Raw genomic sequence first — 23,441 nt, forward strand, 5'->3', positions numbered from 1 at the left:
TGGTCTATGTCACACAGCAAACTTGTAGCTTGCATTTGTTCTGTTAACTTTGTAGGTCAGCATACAAAGTAATGTGTGTCACCACAGCATTTTCTTTTTCTTTTTCTTTTTTGGTTTTTCGAGACAGGGTTTCTCTGTGTAGTCCTCGCTGTCCTGGAACTCACTCTGTAGACCAGGCTGGCCTCGAACTCAGAAATTCTGCCTCTGCCTCCCAAGTGCTGGGATTAAAGGCATGTACCACCACGCCCAGTACCACAGCATTTTCAAACATACGTGTGGTTATTCTTCGTGTTTTTTGATACAGGGCTAAACGGCTTAGCTCAGGCTATCCTGGAACACCAAGATTCTCCTCTCAGATTTGTAAGTGTTGGAATTTCAATCAGACCTGGTAGACTATAGTTTACTAGTGGTCAGTAAAAAGTTAGATAAAAATAAGGTTTACCATGGACAATAATTTTCTAAATCTTTTTTTTTAATTCCATGTTGTCAATGAAATCATTATAAAGGCAAAAGCATATCAGGTTGTATGAGACTACATGATCGGTGTAATAATCTAGATGGTGTAAGCTTTCAGCTGAGTCATCTGACCTAGATGTTCACTCCCAAACTTGGCAAACACTGTTTAGCCATTCACTTTGGAGTAACCAAGTTCTATTAATACAATTATCAGACCACCTCCTCCTCCTCCTGTTTGAAGAGAAGATCTTTGAATCAAAAGATCAATAGAATCAAAATATAGTCAAAGGTTTTCAATGTTCTAACTCTAGTAGCACTATATTATATCGTAGGTGCTGGCATTATATTGAAACAATTTCCTTATGTTTGCTCAAAGATTTAAAGAAGCAGATTTGATCAAATACATCATTCTTCAAAATATCAGATATATCAACTTTTAATCTTTAAAATATGTGTTGTAAACAAAATACCATTTATAGCAGTACATCACAGATGCTCCGAAAGTGTTTTCAAATAAACTGGCTGTGTGTGCATAATATAAAGAGTGAATTTTTGAGTGTTGTCCTACACACACACACACACACACACACACACACACAAACACACAAATTTTTAAATGAAATAACATCAGGTTTTGTTCTTTCTTAGAGCATTTTAGGCTGTCTTTAAATTTAGATCAAAAGTGGAAGAAGATTATATAACATTTAATTTATATGAGGCCAAGTATTGACTTGACTAAAAAAAGACTTGTCTACAAACATTTACTTATTAGTCAAACTCTATGAAACACAAAGGCAATACTATAAATGGCTTATATTGGGAGGCACTGTTCCCCTACTAGTATAGTATTTCCCTACCATAAAACATAAAAATTATCAAAATAAAAACATTTTGAGATGGGTCTTACTATGTAGCACCTGGTTGGCCTGGAACTTGCTATGTAGACCAGGGTGGCCTCGAACTCACAAGATCTGCCTGCCTCTGCCTCCCAAATGTTGAGATTAAAGGTGTGTGTCACCATACCTGGCCAAAATGAAAACATTTATTTAAAAAGATATGACAATGGAGAGTTGTATATACTGAGAAATGAAGCTTGCTAGACAATATATGGATTAAGAGTCTGTGTATTTAGCCAGGCAGCAGCAGTGGTGGTATAAAGCTTTAAATTCCAGCACTTAGGAGGCAAAGGCAGTAGATTGCTGAATTCAAGGCCAGCCTGGTCTACAGAGTGAGTTCCAGAATTACCAGGGCTACACAGAGAAACCCTGTCTAGAAGAAATAAAGAAGAAAAGGAAAGAAGGAAAGAAGGAAAGAAGGAAGGAAGGAAGGAAGGAAGGAAGGAAGGAAGGAAGGAAGGAAGGAAGGAAGGAAGGAGAGAGATGGGAAAGGGAGGGAGGGAGAGAGAGGGAGAGGGAGAGGGAGAGGGAGAGAGAGAGAGAGAGAGAGGAATATTCTACCAGGAAGAGTTTGGAATACTTAATGCCCAACTCTATGTCACCTTAATTCATCCAATAAACATTTCCTGAGACCCTAGGTTAAATATTTGTTCCAAGTCAAGGTCTAGAGATAACAATAAGTACAATTAGTCTATATTCTTGCAGAGTAGTGAAGGAGAAGATGTAAAAAATATATAAAAGCAAATAATTATAACACATTATACAAATATCTATATTCCTTACATTTACATGTAAATCTTGAACCACGGATGGGTAAAATATGAGGGAAGTATTCTAGTTGCTGCCACATTAGGCAGCTCTCAGCTTCTCAGACTGGCAATGTTTCTCTAGGCATAGACTGACTCCTGCAGCCCACTCCCAGGAGCAGTAAATACTTCATTGTCCTCTGATGTCGCCAGAGAGCCTCCTTAAGTGAGGATAGCTAGGGACACTTAGCTAGCTGGAACCTGGCCTTCACCCCTATGGATACACCCTTGAGAGATGCGTGCACACCCTTTTTCACAGCAAGACTGTGTCCTTAGGACCCCAGCTGGAGGCATTGTCTGCTCTATGAACCGTGAGATTTTCGTAACGATCAAGACTGTATAGCAGTGAAAAGGAAGCACAATGCTATCACCATCTGGATGGATCCTGCTGACCTAACAGTAATCAAAAGGAGCAATGGAGACAAACAGTATACAATGTATTGCTAAAATATTTAAAACAAGACAAAAAAATCTATATTGTCTGACGGCATGACATTGGGTCCCAAACTGTCACAAGGCAGTAATTGTTACAAAATCCAGGAAAAACATTTTACCTCTGAAAAAGACAGAAAGGGAGAGATGGGGAGAAGGAAGAAGAGAAATAGAGGAAGAGAGGATGGCGTGAAGACCATCTGGAACAGTTAGCATCCTATTCCTTGTGAAGAACTCCGATAGCAAGTCTGTCGTCACCTTGTTCAGTTTTCTGTGAAATATTTTCTTAAGAGAAAAGAGGGACATGTTGTCATGTCTACTCCTGAGTGTCGCATGTCACACTCCTTTGTGTGAAATGCCCAAGAAAGAATCTATTACCTACAGGGAGAGAACCAAAGTCAAGACTGGGGCAGCCTTGTGTTCGAGGAAGGGAGGGTTGCCAGGGAGAAGGCAACACATACTGAACTAGAGGACTTGGGATATTGATCAGAATTGAAGTGACACTGCCTCCCACGGGAACCAATCTTTGCTCCCCAGCTTTTGCAGCCTCCTTCCCCCTCCGTATCAGCCTGCCTTTCCATGTCAGGGCCTCCACCTTTGTTCCTTGCCTATCCCTTGCTATCAAGCAAAGATCTAGCTTGACTTCTCAGCAAGCATAAATGATGAAGCTTAGATCCCTCCCTGAGCCATAACACATGGGGTAAAACCTCTCCTCTTTGACTACAGTTTCTTCTACAAAAACAAAAAACAACAACAACAAAAAAAACAAAACCTGGCACTGTCATCAACATTACCAGACAGTGAGCAGAAAGCCGCCTTAACTGAAGTTTACCAGGTAAGGACTTTTAGTCACTATAGCTTTTAAATTCCCTTAGGCTTTTTAGGACTCAGAATACCCTCAGAGTTGTGAATCCAAGAGCCCAGAGAGCCATTATTTGGGAGCAATGACAGAAGAGTCCAGAAGGACAGACCAGTTTTCTTATTTCCTATGCCTGACAGGAGCCAGGAACTCCTGGGCTGCGCTTCTGTGGAGAAGTGACCAGACCTTGCATTTGCAAAGTGTGACTGTAAGGTAGGAACTCACAGGCTGATTTTCTCCTCGGGGCTCCTGTCTTCCTTCTAGCTGGGCATCAGCAGACCATTGCCCTCCTCTGGGATTTAACCCTTTATTCTGTTTGGACTTTCTGGCTTCTCTTACTTCTTAAACCATGTTACTTGGCAACACAGATCATCCGGGGCTTTCCCCTTCTAACACACAGAGGAGTTGGGCTTATCTCTGTGGCTCTCAAACTTGGCTGCTCATGAAAAACCACCAAGGAAAGGTTTTACAGTATCAACCCACAGGCTCTACCAACAGGACCACTGTCCTGTCTAGGTGATTGACACTGAAGACAAGCAGTGCCATATCCCTGGCCCAGAAGTGGTAAATACAGGAAGTACCACCCCCCTTCCTGACCCAGGCCCCAGGACTGTCAGTTCTCACTGGGCCTCTTTTAAAAGTATATGTTCTAGCCAAGTGTGGTGGTTACGTGATTTTAATCCCAGCACTCAGCAAGGAGAGGCGGATAAATCTCTGTGAGTTCAACACCAGCCTGGTGTACATTACATAATGAGTTTTAGACAAGCCCAATGAATGGTCACGGCTGCATAGCGAGACCCTGTCTCAAAAACAAAACAAAACAAAACAAAACACCCAACAACAACAACAAAACTGTTTAAGGTTGCAATTCAAACACTCCAGGGAAGGGCTTGGGAACCAGCTATCAGACTAATCTCCTTTACAGTTGTTCTTATGCTAAAATTTGAGAATTGTGTGGCTTTCTTGACAGATACGGTGCTGATTTCTTATGATACAGGCTGGACTTTAGCACCTGAGCCTATGACAGGGAAACAGAGGTGTTCTACTGCATCCTGCCCTCATCCTTTACCTCAGCTATTCCTTTCCCCTGACCAAAGAGCTCATCCCTGGAAGGGAAATCTGTGGCAGGGAGTATCCAAGCCAAAGCCATGGTTACTGGAGGCTTTCTCCTCCGGAGGTGCCGCCACCAGGTAGACGTCAACACACTTAACTCAGTGTTCAGCTAAACTAGAAATTAAAGTGCCAGGCTGAACCAGATAGATGGGCGACTATGGGGAACACATCAGAAAGAATCCAGGCACAGCGTTTGGTCTGTGCACTCCCCGGTGCAGCTGTCACTTCCAACTGCCTTGCTCAGAGTCTCGGCATATTTGTGAATGTGTGGTCACTATGGTATTGAAGCAGGCCTTGTTGGATAGCTTACGGAGCTAGAAGCTGGTGATAGCTGTGAGGAACTCATACCTAAACTTAAAGACACTGTCTGAAATTTCTGTTTGTTCTGAATTAACTTGATAATTGATCATTTCAGCCCCGGTGGCAAAATGGTTCACTGAGATTATCAGAAGAATTATATTAGTCTCTGCTTTCAACGGACACAAAGACCTTGGAATGATTCTGTCAGACTCTGATGCTCCCAGAGAATGGGTCTTGTCCCTGTTCTTCTCCCAATACCCAGTTCTCATTCAACCCTTATAGCACCATCACCATCACCAATGAAAGAAATGAAGAATAAGATTGAGAGAAAGGATAAACGCAAGGAAGGGAGGGGAAGGTGTCCCTGAGGACAGAGGGCAGAGGAGAAGGAAGAGGACACGAGAGAGGGCTGCCCAGAGACGCTTCGCCGGCAGAGCAGAGCTGGAATCAGTTAGAATCTGGTGGTGCTTGCTTTAACTTAGCCAAAAATTCTAGAATTTGGCCCTGCCTACTCCATCTCAACCTCCCAAAGCACTGCACAGACTGGAGGGAGTATCTAACACCCATTTGTGATGTGGTCATCTGTCGTGGGCAGGTGATCAGTTTACCATTTCCTAATCTTCACAAGTCCAGCTTGTGAGCTTGCTTCTTCGAAGAAGAAGAGCAGTTTTGCTCTTCTTACAAAATAAATAAACAAATAAATAAAATAAAATAAATAGATATGCATGCCACAGACCAAAAAGCCCCGTGAAACTCTTTCTGTTAGGGTAGAATTAAAGCAACATCTTACCTGGTATTGAAGACGAGCTCTCACAATTCCAAATCAGGAGAAGGAGGCCCATGATCAGCAGGAGTGGCATGGCACTGACAGTCACAGTTTCCGGGACTGTGATGGTGACATTATACTGCATGGGGTTCAGCATTTCCAAGAACATCTTGCGCTATTTGGCCTCAGAAGGAGAAAAAAAAATGTAAGGTTCTATGGGAAGAAAGCAGTGGTGGAGTTAGAACATAACCCAGCGGTTTGGCTGTGGCTCCTGTCACTTGGAAGGGTGCTGGATTGGAGAGATGGGCATGTTGTTTTATAGTGATTGGACACTTAGACAAGACAAATTTGTGGTTACAAGTCAAAACACGGATGACCTTGGGAGGCTCAGGTTCTGTTCGACAGTTGGTCTGATAGAACCTTATCATCTCGCCCTTGAGTTAGTAGAGTGACGTGCTCAATTGAGAGTCAACTCTCTGAAGTTTATTCCAGAGGAACAATCACAATGCTGTGATTTCATCAACAGCATTTGCTGAGGCAATCCTCCTTATTAAAAGCAAACTCAATTATCAAAACAAATCAAGAGCAGGAAAAGGCTCCCGTACCCAAGTCTAACAACCTGAGTTCATCCCCCAGGACACACACACACACTATAAATACATAATTATAGAAATAAATCAACATACACAATGTCCTAATTCCTACCCATAATCAAAATTATTTTCCCAGACTGTACCCTTCTACAGAAAGAATGCATTTCTTGGACACCATCAAAGTGTTCAGAGAGTCTTCATTGGGGCATCTATGAAATTCAAGATATGTTACTCAGGGCAGTCTTTGGTGGCTTTAATGAAGATCTAGAACTAGGACCATAGGCTGGTTAAACAGTGCTCATAGGGGTCAGCAGGAGAGGCAGTGGGGATGGAGGGGGCACTAATAAAGAGGGAGAAAGAAGGCGGCTGGAGAGATAGCTCAGTGTTCTTCCAGAGGTCCTGAGTTCAATTTCCAGCAACCACATGGTGGCTCACAACCATCTGTAATGGGATCTGATGTCCTCTTCTGGTGTGTCTGAATACAGCTACAATGTACTCATATACATAAAATAAATAAATCTTAAAAAAATAAAAGAGGGAGAAAGGAAAAATAATGGAGTGGGCAGAGAAGAACAGTAAGAGTAGTATGCCCTGCAGTGACTCAGGTGCCACTCAGCCATCTGCTCCTAGTGGTGGCTTGTGCCCTGTGCAGGTCATTCCTCTTTAGGCTGAACTGCAGAACCTACAGGTTTCAACAACAGCATGCTGAGGTGTCTTCAGTCAGGTTTTATCAAAAACTCTTACAAGGAGGACCTTTAGAGATGGCAGTAGTTAAAAACAAAAACAACAAAACAAAACAAAAAACAAAAACAAGCAAAAAACTTAAGTTTGAGAAGCTTGTATCATTTTCAGCAAATGAATTTTCCAATGGCAAATGACCCACTCACTCCAAGCTTATGTAGTAGATAAAGGCAGAAATTTTTGGCTGAGTTTGACCTCACACTGGAACTCTATGTCCACAAAAGTGATTTCAAATTGGACATCAGGAGCTCTGTGGATTCCCTGATGTGCTGCAGAAATTTTTGTATGGGCTCACATACACTTTTTTAAAAAATATTTTATTTTTTTATGTGTGTTTGCATGGGTGTATGCACATATTTATGCAGGTGCTTGAGGAGGCCAGAAGAGGGAGCTAGAGTCACAGGCACGTGTGAGTTGGCTGCCATGGGGGCTGGGAACCGAAAGTGCACATTCTGTGAGCAGCCAGCACTCTTAGCCATGGAGTAGGGTCTCTCCAACCCCCACATGCACTTTTGAGGGGAGAAAGGCCATACCTTTCATCAGACTCTAGGGCACTATGTAATAACATTTCTCCCCTGACCTCTACGCAATCTTTGGTTTCTAGCAACCACAGAAATTTCACAATTGAATTCGTTCAGTTTGTTCTTCATTTGTTAACTCATTATATCACGCTACCATTTCAATAATAATTAAGTTCAAGACACTGGAAAAGTGTCTGTGCATATGATGAGCAGTCTAATTGTTACAGTTTTCCAGTTGCTCTCGGTGGGAAGTGAAGAGTCAGCAGCTGTTGGTAGCTGCTCCCTTTGTTAATGAGTAGCTACTTTGAACAGGTTGAGGGGTTTTTTCCTCTTGCAGAGAATAGGATGCTCAGTAGTAAAAGGAAGCAGGCCAATGAGATAGCTTAGGGGGTAAAGGCACTTGCAGCCTGTATTTGAGCCTCAGAACCCACAAGGTAGAAGGAGAGAACCAACCCTTACACTGTCCTCTGACCTCCACAATGGCACTGAAGCATTTGAACACACACAATTAACAACAACAACAACAAGCACATACATGTAGCTATTTCCTATGAATGGAAATGTTCCTTCCTGGAGGCAGACAGGAAGCTCAAGATTCGGGATATTCAGAATGCCGCATGGTGTGTCTGATCCATTTCCAGCATTGTAGACCTGAGAAATGAGTGTCAGTGTGAGGAAATTCTCTTCACTGGAAATGCCTGCCAATGGATCAGAGGGTTCGAGGTGTGTCCCGGCTGTGAGTCTTCCCCCATGCTGGGGTGGGCCTTCGGTGAAGCACCTGCCTTTTTGTCACCTGTGTTCCTGGGACACCAGTAAACTCATTGCCTCACTGAGCTAGATTTGGGAAGAATTGCATCTTTAGTCTGTTGACAGTGCTCTAGCATGAGTGATACATGATTGTTCACATCATGAAAAACACACACATACTCACACATAAATGCACGAACATGCACGCGCACACACACACACATTCAATGCACCCAGACGCACACACATGCACACATACATGTGCACAACTTTCAAGTGCTCAGTGCCTTCAAGAGCAATATAACTATCAGAGTCTTCACTGTCCCCCTAAAGGTCATTGTCTCAGGTCTAATGCGTTTACTTAGTGCCCTGGTCAACCTCAGGCTAATGAGATGCCAAGTCTCTATGCAAAGTCCCCAGCTTGATTCATGGCAAGACCTGAAGGAACAGAGTCTGGCTTTGGTGTCCTGACAACCTTTGGGTTAGGGTACAGCCCTAGTCCCCATATTGCCAGAAGGGATTCCTAGACACCCTAGTTAAAGCCTCTGCAAGGAATGGATGTAGGTGTTATCAGATCATACCACTGCTACTTTCTGTCTGTCCACCAGGGAGACTAGCTGGTGAGTCTGAGTCTGAGGAATGAGTACAAGTCTCCCTCTTTTTCATTCTCTCCAGTATCCCCAGACTCCCGCTTTTATGTCCCTCATTACTGAAAACATAGCCTAGCCATGTTGGCTCCCCCTCAGTGCACCCCTTTCGTTGGGCTTTCCCCCCGGGGGAATGACTCCTAAGGTTGCCACTAGAAGCAAGACACTTGTAACCTCGACTCCCTGGGGTTGAGGATCTTGAAAACATAAAAACATTTATGGGATGGTTTTTCAAGTGAGTGACAACTTCTAGAGAGAGCAGAGAGTCTTTTGTCTGGAGAACATTCTGTTCTAAGAAGAAAGGGACTGTAGAATGGAAGGCTTGGTAGAAGTGGATGGGAAAGCTTGATGCTAAGAAAAAAGAGCCATTAGCAAGCAAGAAAGAAACACAGACAGACACACACAGAGAGACAAAGACACACACAGAGAGACAGAGACACAGAGAGAGAGAGAGAGAGAGAGAGAGACAGAGACAGAGACAGAGACAGAGACAGAGACAGAGACAGAGACAGAGAGACAGCAAGTAAGCTAGGTTCCAAAGCTCCGAAAGAGGGAGATATGTGGAGCACACTGGGCCTGGCACATTCATATAGACTGTGGTTGTGGTAAAGATGCTGGAGTTTTTCCTAAGAGAAATGAGAAGCTAACTAAGTGTGAAATGAGAGGAAATGAAGGGTGTCACCAAAATTCCTTCCTTGGAGAATATATAAACAACTATCCCCTCATCAGAGGTCCTAAAGACAATCGAAGGCATGATTCCACCACAGCTCACTCTGAAGAGACAATGAGTCCATTGGGCTTACTTACAGAGATATGGGTGAAAGGTTACAGGCCGGAGCACAGGTGGCCTTAAAGCCCCCACACAGGACAGTCTGCACCACCCATGGCTGTTGACACATAAATGAAACCCTGCCCTAGTTCTTCCCACTTTATATACTCCAGTCCCTCCCTAACTCTAGGTACAATTAGGGCAGAACTGCATACAACTGGGTAGGAGGAGTGGCTAGATATTAACATGCAGATCCCATGACCCTCCCACCCCTCCTTGAATGAGAAAATGTCAACAATCAACAGACCCAGCTGTGATGATCTTTTGCAAGTGGGCACAGCTCAACTCATGAAGATGGCAGCAGTTTGACTTGAAGGACTTGTCCTGTATATCAAAGGACAATAGCAGAAGTCAATAAGATCACATCTTCAGAAATTTTCAAACACCCTGGTGGCAGAAGAAAGAGTATCACAGAGGTAGTAAGACACACTGACAACTTTTGAGGTTGAAAGGAGACACACTGGTTATCTTCCACAGTTCTGTAGACAAGAGGGGGTGAGAGAGAGCTGTGGGCTCAAAGAGGCAGATGGGTCAAGAGACATTTGGTATTTGAAGTGATGTAAGTGGTCTTGATTTAAATTTGCTGGATCAGGGTCAACAAGAGTGTTATGAACCATCCCTAAGCTCCCAGACTGGAAATTTCAACTTTGAGGGATGGTGGTGCCATTCTTTGAGACAGAAACGCTTTGAGTTCCAGGAACTGTTCAGACGTGCACAGATGCTAATGTCTGGGAGCTCAGAGGCAGCTCTGAGCAGAAGACCGCAGTAAAATGTGTAGGTGGACATTAACCCCTGGGCTGCAGAAAGCACCATTCAGTGAAGCCGTTCAGACTGAGAACGGTCTCAAAGGACACCAAGATTTAATGACAGAAAAAGAGGAGAACATGAGGAGAAAAATGAGTTAACAGAAAATGCATGGCAGACGGGGTCCAAGAAGCTGGGTACCAGGGGAGGCAGGCAGACTTAGACAGCATCCTTGATGAACAAGGAGATACGACTGATACACAGCAGTTGGTATGTGTCCAAGAAGCATGAGTCAAAAGGAATCTTTTTTTTTTTTAATTCTATATTTTCCTCCCAGTTTTACAAAGAGAGTAGACAGTGTAGAGATAGTGTCACTGGTCCCTGACCTGACCTCATGGCTAAGGCAATGGCCAATCTCTCTTCTGGGATGTCCCATCAAATGGTGAATGAACACTATGGTGCAATAGTCACAATAAGCTTATAGAATATACTCAATGCTATACCTCTATCTTTCTTAGTTAGTTTGTTTGTTTGTTTGTTTGTTTGTTGAGACCAGGCTTCACTGTGTGATCCGTGCTGGCTCCTCTTACTTCGGACTGGACAATGAAGCTTGTGTCAGAATGAGCCGTGGACACCGACCTTTCTGACTTGGAAGTTCCCTCTGTGCCCCCACTACTCTTTCCACCCTTTCTACTTCCTGCGGTTCACTCTCAAGATCCCCACAATGCCAGCTTCTCCTCCTCCTTTATTATTTTTCCCTCCCCAACCCTTCTCTCTTCTCGCTAGCTTCTTTTGCTTTCCAACAAATCACTTGTGCCCATTGCCTCTCTTTGGACATGTTTCCCAGTCCCTACTTCACTACATCACTGATGCCCACCTTCATCCTCTCTCTCTCTCTTTTTTAAAGTTGTTTTTTAAATTATGTGTATGTGGCTATAATGTGAGTGCAGGTATCCTTGGAGGCCAGGAGAGGGCATTAGAGCTCCCTGGAGCCGGAGTCACAGACACTTCTGTTCAACATGGGAGCTAGGATCCAAACTTAGGTCCTCTGGAAAAACAGTATTAGTCTTCCCCCCAAGCCCCTGCCTCTTCTTGATCTCTCTGTGTGGCACTGAACTCGGTGCTGCTCCTCTTTACGTCTGTGCTAAGACCTGCAACAAGCCTTCCCTTCCTGTTCCACTCCTGCACTGACCTGCTTTGGCTCCCACTCCTTAAGTCTGTGCTTTGGCCTGTGCATTAACCTCTTGGTGGGAATTCCCTCCAGTCTCTCCTTGGCCCCACCCCATCCACCTCTCAAGCCCCAGCTGCCCTGCCTACACACAGCCACTTAGATGCCCTCACTGGGACCCCACGGTCACCTTGAATACAAACTTGTCAAGCCTCTCCAGACCTCCAGACCAGAGCCTTCTTGTATTGGCTTCAGAATCTTAGCGCCTTCCTTCCCCCTATCTTTTTAACTGGTTACTCCTCCTGTCATAGCCTCCCCATGTCCAGTCACAGCAAGTTATCCCCCCCCCCAAAAAAAAATGTCCTGAACCTAAAGAAAGGTATTCTCCTTTATTTCCTTGGACTTCTGGTCCATGTTTTACTTGTTATCAGTATAGAAATGTTTAATGGTTGAAGAATTATGTCTCCAGAAAAGCCATTTTTCATGTTTCAAAAACTGATTTGATAGACTTTTACTTATTTAATTGTTTATTTATTTATTTGGGTTTTTTTCGAGACAAGGTTTCTCTGTGTAGCCCTGGCTCTCCTGGAACTCACTCTGTAGACCAGGCTGGCCTCAAACTCAGAAATCCGCCTGCCTCTGCTTCCCAAGTGCTGGGATTAAAGGCTTGCACTGCCACCACCATCTGGCTAGACTTGTTTATTCATAAGTTGATAATATTTGTAGAACTCCCTCAATCCACAGAGTATCCTTGGGCTGGCAGTGCTGCCCTTCTTAAGGTTCTGTAAGGCTGAGGGTCTGGCTGGGATCACTGCCAGCAACCTGGGAGCAGGACACCAATTCAGCGTGAACCAGACACTCCCTATAGCTTCCCTCATGGGCCTGTGTCCTTGAGGTCAGACCCCCTACCCAAGGGGATATAGCACCCCTTTTCTGGTTCCTTTAGTGGGCAAGACCTGAAGCCCTTCCTTTTCTACTTGTACAGCAGCCACCCTGGCCTATCCAGCTTCTTTCTGTACTCCTTGTTGTTCCTAGCACTTCAACCTCTACCTGCTCTGGCTGGGAGAGATTGAACTTCTAGTGCCCCGGTGGTTGCTGGAACCCAGCCATGTCCCAGGGGTTGGTGGGACCTAGCAATGCACCAGAGGTTGATGGGACCCAGCCATGCCTGCTCAAGGGAAAGAGGGGGTAGTTTGCTTTCCTATTCTTTTTTTTTTTTTTTTTTTTTTTTTTTTGATTTTTCGAGACAGGGTTTCTCTGTGTAGCCCTGGCTGTCCTGGAACTCACTTTGTAGACCAGGCTGGCCTCGAACTCAGAAATCCGCCTGCCTCTGCCTCCCAAGTGCTGGGATTAAAGGCGTGCGCCACCACGCCCGGCTTGCTTTCCTATTCTTATACTTGCCAATTTTCTGGTTGCCCATTTTCTGGTACTCAAGTCCAGACCCAAGGCCAGAGGATCAAAGATTCTTCTGCGAGAGACTACAGTGGGCTAGCCCAGATTTAACTTAAATAGCCGCTCACAGTACCTTCTGCTCAATTCTTGATGACAAGGTACTCACAGCAGTCAGCTGAATGTAATTCATATCTTCTAGATTCTCTAGTATTCGATTCGTTGTTTTGGTTTTGGGGGTTTTTTTTTGGGGGGGGTTGGGGGTTTGTTTGTTTGGTTGGTTTTGTTGGTTTTTTGGTTTTTCGAGACAGAGTTTCTCTCTATAGCCCTGGCTGTCCTTGAACTCACTCTGTAGACCAGGCTGGCCTCGAACTCAGAAATCTGCCTGCCTCTGCCTCCCCAGTGCTGGGATCAAAGGCGTGCGCCACCACGTCAGGCTGCTCGATTCGTTTTTAAAAGATCCTATGAAAAATCTTGAGGATCCCTGGGAGGACAGTCAATCCTCTCTGGGTGGCTACAAGTTTCAGAGCCTTCAGAGGCTGAGCAGGTGACATGCGTGTTGAGGGAGATATACTGGTAGCCACACAGCATGGAGTAGCGCCACCTTCCTCTAAAACTACCAGGTACAACGCCAAATGAATCCAGCACCCATTCCGGTCTATTTACAGCCTCCTCTCAGGCTCAGCAGCTGAGTCAAATGCCATAGCTTTCAAAGAACCACATCGTGGGGTCTAACCGTTGGTGTCTTTTCTGAAATTTGTTCAGTCATGCCTGGCGGCCAGAAGGTCAGCTGACCCTCCTAAGATCAGCTCTGTGAAACTCTATCTGTAGAGAAGATGTTGAGAATAATAGAAATCATTTATTTCTATTTAGCCTTCAGTTTTAGTTGTTTTACTAAAAAACTGCTCAAATCTCTTTAAAGTCAAATGGAGTATTAACTGATTAAAATTTGTAGCTTTCCTTCAGTTTCCTCTTCTGCCTCATGTGAGCTCTCAGTTTCCTCTTCTGCCTCATGTGAGCTCCTTCAAAGACAGGAATGTGTGCCTCTCTCCTTCGCAGTTAGATTCCACTTCCTGATCCATACCCAGGCCTTCAGATGTGCTTGCTGCAAACCTGTGCCCGGGAGTCTACACTGCATATTAGGGAGCAGGCAATTTCGCTGTCTGCCCCCGGGGACCTAGCAGTTGCTTACGTCATCACCTGCTACCAGATGGGACAGGTGCTTGCATCAGGATGGAAGGAACCGCCAGCCACTCCAGGACACTCCAGGACACCACCACCCCCATCTCTTTCCCTCTCTCCCTCTCTCTCCCCGTCTCTCCCTCTCACCCTCTCTCCCTCTCCCCTCTCCCTCCGTTCCCTCCCTCCCTCCTTCCCTCTCCCCCTCTTCCCCCTCTTCCCTCTTCCCCTCTCCCCTATCCCCTCTCCCCTCCCCCCTCTCCCTCTGTCCCTCCCTCCCTCCTTCCCTCTCCCTTTCCCCCTCTTCTCTACCCTCATGGCTCTGTTCTCACCTACCTTTATCCTCTTCCCCAGGTCCTCACTCCTCTCCTTTACCCCCAATAAACCTTTCACACCAGGTCTGTTTGCTTGGTGTAACTACTCAGGGGCACACCTAGGCATGGGCCCGTGAAAGGTAGCCTCGCGCCGCATTGTATTTCATTGCACTGTCCATACCTTCGTTCCCCATGGTAACCCGCGGGCATGCCTCTCCGGCTTTCCCCATCGCCTTGTCCGGCACACTTAAGGCTGATGGTTTCTGGTTCCGTTTTACTTATACCCGTTTCTTGCTTCTACTTGCCTGTAAGGGTTTCAGACACATCCTCGCTGGTCTCATCAGTGACCTCCACTCACAGTCAGTTCCTCACTGGCCTATAAACACTCTACCTGCAAGAGTTCCTTTTTCCTCCTCCTCTGCCTTGGCCTTCTCTTTTCCTCCCCCTTCCACTGTTCTATCTCCCGGCTCTTTCAGGTCATCCCCTCCTCCTGAGAGAGTCGGCTTCCTTCTTTCCCAAAACTATCTCCTACCTGCTATAAATCTCTCTGAAATGGGTCCCGGGGCACTCTTGCTTTTGACTGGGAGGGTACCATAGAAAAAGCCTCAGAGGTTTTCATAAAACAAAATGAAACATTAAGGGGCAAGGTAGTGAATGGTTGCTGGGGAGGAGGTCTCATGTCCCTCAGTGATGTGGCCATTGTTGAGTGACCCTTGCCCAAATAGCAACCCTAATCAAATAAGCACACACACATATACATGCACACACACAAGACTTATGAAGAGGCTTGCCTGGAGAGAGAGAGAGAGAGAGAGAGAGAGAGAGAGAGAGAGAGAGAGAGAGAAATGAGAACAAAGAGAAGTGGCCAAGGTGTATCATTAAATATTCATTATATATATTTTCATTTATATATGAAAATATTTTAAAAGAAAAGGAGCAAGATGCTACATCTAGTTCTGTTTCTAGAGATAAAGTTGGTAAGACAAACAAACCAAAAGTTTCCGGCCTGGTCTTTGGCAGAGCCGTGGCCATGTAGCCATAGTCACAGACAGCTACCCAAGATCTACAATGAGGAATCGTTGGGTTACTAGAGATGGAAAAATCCTGACGTATAGTAACCTTTCCCTTTAGAAATGAATCCTGGACATGAGACTCAGCAAAGTATGATCATTTAAAAGTTCAGGGTCATTTAAAAATGGAGCTGGTATATCCATGGTCACTCCTGCCACTTGCTTTCTGTCACCTGACATGGGGTCCTGGCCATCCTTCTCAGCAAATTTCAAAAAGGAAGCTACTTGTTTTCTAACAGGAGAGAGAAAATAAAAACCCACAAGGGATATTCAGATCGATATGTTGTCCTGAGTCAATTTTAGGGCAACTGTCTCACCCACCCAGTATTTCTGGTCATTGGAGGGCAGGTCGGGGAGGGGACACTGGGAAACCTCACCCAGTGGGTTCCTCACACAGGAAGACCTGACAGTACATGAGAGGCACATGCTGCTGCCCGTGCCACATTTTAGTGAGCTCACGGTGCCCATCACAGTGCCTTCCTCCTTCAACTTTGAAGTACCCAGCAGGAAATCTGGATGTTTACTGAAGTCCTGCCTTCATGACAACTTACCAGTCCAGCTCCAGCAGGCCCAAGGCAGGGATATCTTTTTGCGGCACCTTTATCTGTGCCCAACGGTGCCTCGTTTTTCTGTATATGGTCCATTTTCTTCCCAGGGTGGTACATCTAATGTTCTCTCCCATGGAAGCCAGCAGTGAGTGGCCTGCAAGCATTTTAGGCCTTGACAGTTAAAGGCATTTCAAATGCGTAACAAAGCTGGTAATTACTTGGGAATCAGAGTCTTAACAAGGGCCCTAGGATCCAGTTGGGGTCCACTGACACTGAAACTATCTATCTATCTATCTATCTATCTATCTATCTATCTATCTATCTATCTGTTTCCCCTTACTGACCCTGTCTCCGGGGAAGGAAGAAGAGTTAAAAAAAACAAAACAAAACAAAACAAACAAAAAAATCTCGGTTATTTCCTCTCCATTTATTTTTTTCTTATATTGCCTGCCTCATCAGAATTTTTCAGTCAACTTTTGGGTTTTAATCTGAAAGAAGGGAGGGCAATCATGACAGGATCAAACTATGAGGATTTGGTTGGGGCCAGAAGACCTGAGTTCAACTCTGTGATTAACCAGCCCCAAGAGCCAACTCACTTCCCAAGTGGCTTAATCTCCGGCTAGGTAAGACGTCTTAGGTAAAGAACCTTGCAAGCCACACACCTGCATCGATGGTTGTCATTCCTTGGTCTTTAAATTCTCCACCACAAGTAAAGCTGTGTGAGCTCATGACTTGGGCAGCAACAGTAGAGGGTCCCCCCCAAAGAATATGTAGTTCTTGGGGTGGTCCAGATACTGTTTGTATGGCAAGATCCATACCCACGCCTGAGTCTCGGTATCCAAGACTTGTCACCCTGAAATGCAGATGGCCTCGCTGTTACTCTTTGGCCCGAGTATGGTAGGCATTTTTAATGCACCCCACCCCCACGCAAACAGCCAGTGCCCTCTGCAGTGGTGCTGGGCATCACCATCACAACTTCCCGCCCCCTTCCCTGGTGAGATCGCACTCTTCTGTCCTTAACCTCTGCGGAGGCTGCCACGGGCTGGGAATGCTCAGTAAGTAAGTGTTCGTGACGTGGATGAATAAGCGGTTAACATCCTAAGCTTTTTAGGTCGGGTGTAAAAAAAGAAGAAAAAAAGCAAAACAAAACAAAAATCCTCTAATACATTCACATGTCCCCAGAAGAATGTTTTCCTTGTCCTATCTGTGATTACAAATGCCAAGCTCCAACAGCACTGTGGCCTATAGCTACCACCCAAACAGCCAGATAGCAGCAGCATTATAGGCAATGCTTTCCTTGTGAGCTTATCTGTTGTTTAATGAACAAACTGTGAGGCCACAGAGATGTACTGGAGCAGGGCCACTCTCTGGCACGGAAACTACTGAATGACCCCAAAGTGCTGGGGTTATTTAGCCTCCGGGAACTCCGTTTCCTTATCTATTAACAGTGGAGGTTGGACCATTTGACGACTCCACATGGCCTCAGAAGCCCAGCGTTCCTAAACTTGTCTTAATTCTCTAGCTTTTACAGTCCCCTCTAGGTGCCTTGGCTCCATCCATCTTGGCTCCTCCTTTCCTTCTGCTGTAAAGCGGACAGTGGTGCCTGAGGGCCTAGGTTATCTAAAGTTGGAGGTGGGGACGGCTGGGGTGGCAAAGCCTTGGCTGCCATCTCTAATTCTTCCCATTCTCATTCAAGACCTGGGCCCATTCTGATGCTGTAATGAAGGCTTTCTGAAGGAACACAGGAATCAACAGGCCATGTTCAAACCCAGGGCTAAATTTCTGAACTCCCTGAGGCCTCTCAGCTGACCTCCAATGAACAACTCAGCACAGGTGTGTTTTTGTGTTGTTTTGTTTCCTTTCAGCCTCAAATGTCCAATGTCTGAGAGGCTCTTTGCAGATCCAAACCACCTCCACTGACGGAGTATCGCTTCCGTTTGTACATAAGTGAAATTTCCTTGGAGATTGCCCATTTTAACTGGATCCCAAGTCTGCAGGTGAAGGTTTGATGATAAGGTTCCAGATTATTTGGCCCATGGGGCAGTAAAATGACTTAAGGCTAGGATAGAGGGCATGTCTGAAACCTCCAGACCCCACCTGTGACCCTGTGATCCATCACAATACTGCCTCGGGGCTATACCTATCCCTGAGGATAACAAACATCAGGGTCCTTCTCAATTTTATTCTTCCACAGAAGAGCCCAGCTCATGGAATGCTGGTGTTTGCTCAGACTATTGTCTTCACTCGAAGAATAACTAGCCATTACATCCTAGCCATTATTCTGGACTCCAAGCATACAGAAAAATTGCACTCTTAATGAATTTAGTCAAGATAATATCACTTCTACAATTGTATAGAGGTTATGTACTACTGTATTTGTAGAGGGTGTGTAAGTGTAGACAGCAGAAAGTCAAACTCCTGTAAAGCTGGGGTGCAGCCCTGTGAGCAGATACCAGTGGTGGCTTTTTGTTGTTGTTATTATTTTGCTTGTTTGTTTTAAGACTTATTTATTCGTTATGTATACAGTGTTCTGCCTGCATGTATGCCTACAGGCCGGAAGAGGTCACCATATCTCACTATAGATGGTTATGAGCCACCATGTGGTTGCTGGGAATTGAACTCAGGACCTCTGGAAAAGCAGCCAGTGCTTTTAACCTCTGAGCCTCCCCTCCAGCCACAATGGCATTATTTTTGAGGTTACCAAATTGGGGTAAAGGCACACACAGCTGAGGAAATGGAAAAAGAAATGAGAGCCCACAGCCGCTCTCATTCCCCTTCATAGTATGTTCAAGTATGTCCTCCGTCTCGTGCTTTGCCTCAGTTTCTCCATTAGAAAAGAAAACCGGGGGCTGGTGAGATGGCTCAGTGGGTAAGAGCACCCGACTGCTCTTCCGAAGGTCCAGAGTTCAAATTCCAGCAACCACATGGTGGCTCACAACCATCCGCAACAAGATCTGGCGCCCTCTTCTGGAGTGTCTGAAGACAGCTACAGTGTACTTACATATAATAAATAAATAAATCTAAAAAGAAAAAAGAAAAAAGAAAAAGAAAGCAAAATGCCATTTAAAAAAAAAAAAAAGAAAAGAAAACCGGTGGTGGTGGGGAGTGGTGTCTCCTGGTATGGTTACCTCAAGGAGGAAATTAGATAAAGCCTTGACCGAGTGCCTGGTATATGGGCCCATAACGGCTGATATTAGGGGCTCTCAGGGGTTAAAAGCATGTTTCTCTTGCAGAGGATTGGGGTTCAGTTCCCAGCACCCACATGGTGGCTCACTATCAGCTCTGACTTCAGCTCCAGGGATCTGAAGCCCTTTTCTGAGTTCCTTGGGCGCGCACACACACACACAGTGCACAGATATTCAGGCAGGCAAAATATCCATGCATACAAATCTAAAATAAAACAAAACAAAACCCTCTAAGAATAATATTGGCTCTCAGTCTTCAAGGAGAGCATAGGAGACAAAGGACTGATCTGGGAACGGCCAGAAGAAACAATCTCCAGACTGGAGTTGTGTCCTTAGCGACCACTATAGAGATGGTGGCTTTGGGATAGGTCACCATGCCTCATTTGGGAACCCACAAGGACCTGCAGAATATGGCAGTCTCCAAGTAGCCTACTTTTTTTTTTTTAACTTATTTCACTTTTCAATTTTTTTTTACCACTTTTTAAATTAGCTATTTGCTTTATATACATTTCAAATTTCAAATGCTATCCCGAAAGTTCCCTATACCCTCCACCCCCCCTCGCCCTGCTCCCCTACCCACCCACTCCCACTTCTTGGCCCTGCTGTTCCCCTGTACTGGGGCATATAAAGTTTGCAATACCAAGGGGCCTCTCTTTCCAGTGATGGCCAACTAGGCCATCTTCTGCTACATATGCAGCTAGAGACACGAGCTCTGAGGGTAATGGTTAGTACATATTGTTGTTCCACCTATAGGGTTGCAGATCCCTTCAGCTCCTTGGGTGCTTTCTCTAACTTCTCCATTGAGGGACCAGTGTTCTGTCTTATAGATGACTGTAAGCATCCACTTCTGTATTTTCCAGGCACTGGCATAGCCTCATACGAGACAGCAATACCAGGGTCCCTTCATCAAAAACTTGCTGGCATATGCAATAGTGTCTGAGTTTGGTCAAGTTGCCTACTCTGATTCCTTGAGCCTCTTGCCGGTGATATGAGGATAACCAGGAAGTACCAGAGTGACCTGAACACAATGTGGAATCAGAGACATCCGCCCACAGTGCATGCCTCCACCTAGGCTTACCTGCACTTCATTTTTCTGGGTCATGGTGATGGTTTTAACATCACTTTGTAATGATGCCAGGGATCAAACATGAAGCTTCAGACATGCTAAGTAATCTCTCTCTCTCTCAGTCAGGCTTGGTGGCGCATGCCTTTAATCCCAACACTTGGGAGGCAGAGGCGGGCAGATTTCTGAGTTCAAGGCCAGTCTGGTCTACAGAGTGAGTTCAAGGACATCCAGGACTATTCAGAGAAACCCTGTCTTGCAAAACAAAAAACAATATATATATTGTTTTTTTATTTATTTATATATATAAATAAAAAATATATTTTTATTATATATTTTTTATTTATATATATATTTATTGTTTTTATTATATATATATATATATACACACACACACACATATATACACACACACGCTCATTCCCAGAACTCTATGCTAGCCATACAAAATTTGCTTTTCAATTTCTGCATAATTTAGCTTATACCTTGTCAGTAAAGCCTGAGTTGGCTCCTCCGCCCTCCCTTCTGGCTTCAAAGGACCACTTACCCCTGCCTAAATCAACTCTCCTGTCAGCAAGTCAAGAATGGGCCTACCAGGATCCCAGTAAAGAATTATGGTCCCTTTCAATTCTGGGAGATGTTTGGTGACTATTTCTTCAAATGTTGCCACCTTCTCTGCTCTGCTTGTTTTTCTTTCTGGAAAACTCACCAAATATTGGGTCTTCGGCTCCTATTCCTATTTCTCACTTGCATTCTACATTCTCTCTTTGTACTATATTTTTGATTTCCTGTCTTGTCAGTTGTTATTTATTGGGATTTTCAGTCTATCAGTTCAGACATTTTACTTCAAAGATTTTAGCAATGCCCACTGCTACAATCTTATGGATGCAGTACCTGTTGTGGTGTTTCTGATGCTGAACCATTGAGTTCTATGCTCTTAAGCTGATGGATCAGTAAATCTGTGTCCTCACCTCATGGCTTTCTCTTGGCTTTAATCAAATGTATGGGGATTCCTAGTTCTATGATTAAATTGTGCCAGAGATTCCCATGGGCTGCTTCTACTTGCCCACTTTGTAGGGAAGGGAGAGAAGACAGATGATCTTCAGCAGGTATTCCAGGCTCTTCTGAAAGACTATGGAAGGGGTGGCAGACACCACTCATCACTGTATACCAGTTGAACCTTGGGGCTTGGGTGTACTCTTGTGTTCGGCTCTACCCTCCCATACCCGTAGTTTCCCTGAGTCAGGTCTCTAGCCTGGAAGTTATCACAGGTTTCCTGCTACCCTTATAAGCCACTCTGTCCTGTTTGATTTCTGTCCCACCCTTTTAGGTATCTGATATTCACCCCTGCATCATGTGTTGATCTATTTAATCCACCAGATTTATTCCATGTTTATGCTTCCAGAATGTATGCCTCAGGGACTGATCTTCTTTTATAAGTCACTTGTGTGTTATACACACACACACACACACATTCATGTACACATGCCTGCACACATACACATGTTCATGCACAAACACACATATACACACATACACACATGCATGCATACATGCATACACACACATGTCAATTTAACAATTCCAGAGATTTGGAGTGAGAAGAAAGCCTGGCACATCTTAGTTCACCATAATGGCGCAAACATTCCCTAGGGATATAAAGTTTTCAGTGCCACAGATTCAAGTGGCATTTTCAGCGTGGCTTTGGGGATATGGTAGAAATGCTTAGGTGCTCTTATCCTCTCCCAAGCGGGGGTTTTCTGTTAGAGGCAGAAAAGATAGGTGGTGTTCAGATCAACGTTGAAGAGATAACACAGTTATTGGCCCAAACAAGCAAGCATGACCATCCAGGGAGGTCCGTGAACCACGAGGGAAAACAAGACAAGAGCAGACCTGCAAACACATACTTTTCCTGACACTAGATTTGGTAGATTCTGGACTGATGTGAGAAGTTCAATAAAAGCAGCAAAAGTTCTACAAAGCAGGGTATGCTGGTTAATTTTTGAACATTAACACCAACTAGAGTCACTCGGGAATATGGAATCTCAACTGAGGAATAGTTCCCTGCATCTGATTGGCCTGTGGCCATATCTATGGGACATTTTCTTGATTAATGTGGGAGGGCCCAGCCTACTTCGAGCAGCCCTGGTTTGTTTAAAAATAATAATACAAAAAAAAAAAAAAAAAAGGCAGCTGAGCAAGCCATGAAAACCAAGCCAGTAAATAGGTAACCAGCTTTCTTCAACTGCTTCTGCCTCTGGTCCTACTTCAGTTCTTGTCCTAACTTCCCCTGATGAGATGGACTGTGAAGTGAAAGTATAAGTCAAATAAACCAAGGCGCTCTGGGTCTGCGTTTTATCACAGCAGCAGAGAAACCCGGCTAGGACACAGGCTGAACATGCAAAGACTCTAAGGGCATACCCTTATGGTATGGATGGGTTCGAGAAAGCTCTGAACGGTCTAGAAGCTAGAATTCAGAACCAAGACATAACCAGTACTGTCCTGGGTTGGAGACATTAGATCATAGATAGCAGAGTGGAGAGTAATTCCCAAGTTACTCCTTGTGTGACTTTAATACTCTACCCAGCTTCTCTGCAGGAAAAGTTTCTTTGCCTTGAGATAATCTAATTGAAATAGCCACAGACGAAAACAAAGTGGCAAAATTTAGCCTAGGACTCACTCTTCCGGAGTTTAGGAGGAAAAGTTCACCATGCAGTGTGCCCTGGAGGACAACCATTCATAGACACAGGCAAGCAGCCCACAGAGTCCTGATAGGTCCTGCCTGTCACAGACAGTACTAAGGGTATAGTCCTCCAAACAGGCCATCATTCACTGAAAGCCTTCTGAGTAGGGTGCCATACTCGGTGACTGACAGAAAGCAGCTCACAGAGCCTGCATGCCTTAAGTAGAGCCTTAGAGATGAGTATGTGCCAGAGGGAACGGCAAACAGGTAGCTTAAACCAAGGAGAGAGAACAAGGTGTAAGAAGGGCCTCTTGGTGGGGGAGGCAACCCCCTGCAATCCCCTGCAAGAGGCATGCCCCATTTCAAAATTATACTGCCATCAGTGCACATTC

General features: G+C 44.8%; 1 protein-coding gene across 3 annotated transcripts in view; it reads right to left on the reverse strand.

The window, feature by feature from the left end:
- LOC110301208 (aromatase) overlaps positions 1–23,441 on the reverse strand; it is a 103,738-nt gene that overhangs the window by 22,218 nt on the left and 58,079 nt on the right. For 2 of the 3 annotated variants that reach the window (XM_021171543.1, XM_021171544.1), the window contains exon 2: positions 5,653–5,812. In XM_021171543.1, coding sequence (XP_021027202.1) covers positions 5,653–5,797 — 145 coding nt within the window. In that variant the 5' untranslated portion in view covers positions 5,798–5,812. Of the gene's footprint in view, positions 1–5,652; positions 5,813–14,681; positions 14,920–23,441 lie in introns of those variants that run through there. The other variant, XM_021171542.1, reaches the window with a different exon arrangement.

This window comes from Mus caroli, chromosome 9 (genome assembly GCF_900094665.2).
Source record: "Mus caroli chromosome 9, CAROLI_EIJ_v1.1, whole genome shotgun sequence".
NCBI classification, from domain to species: domain Eukaryota; kingdom Metazoa; phylum Chordata; class Mammalia; order Rodentia; family Muridae; genus Mus; species Mus caroli.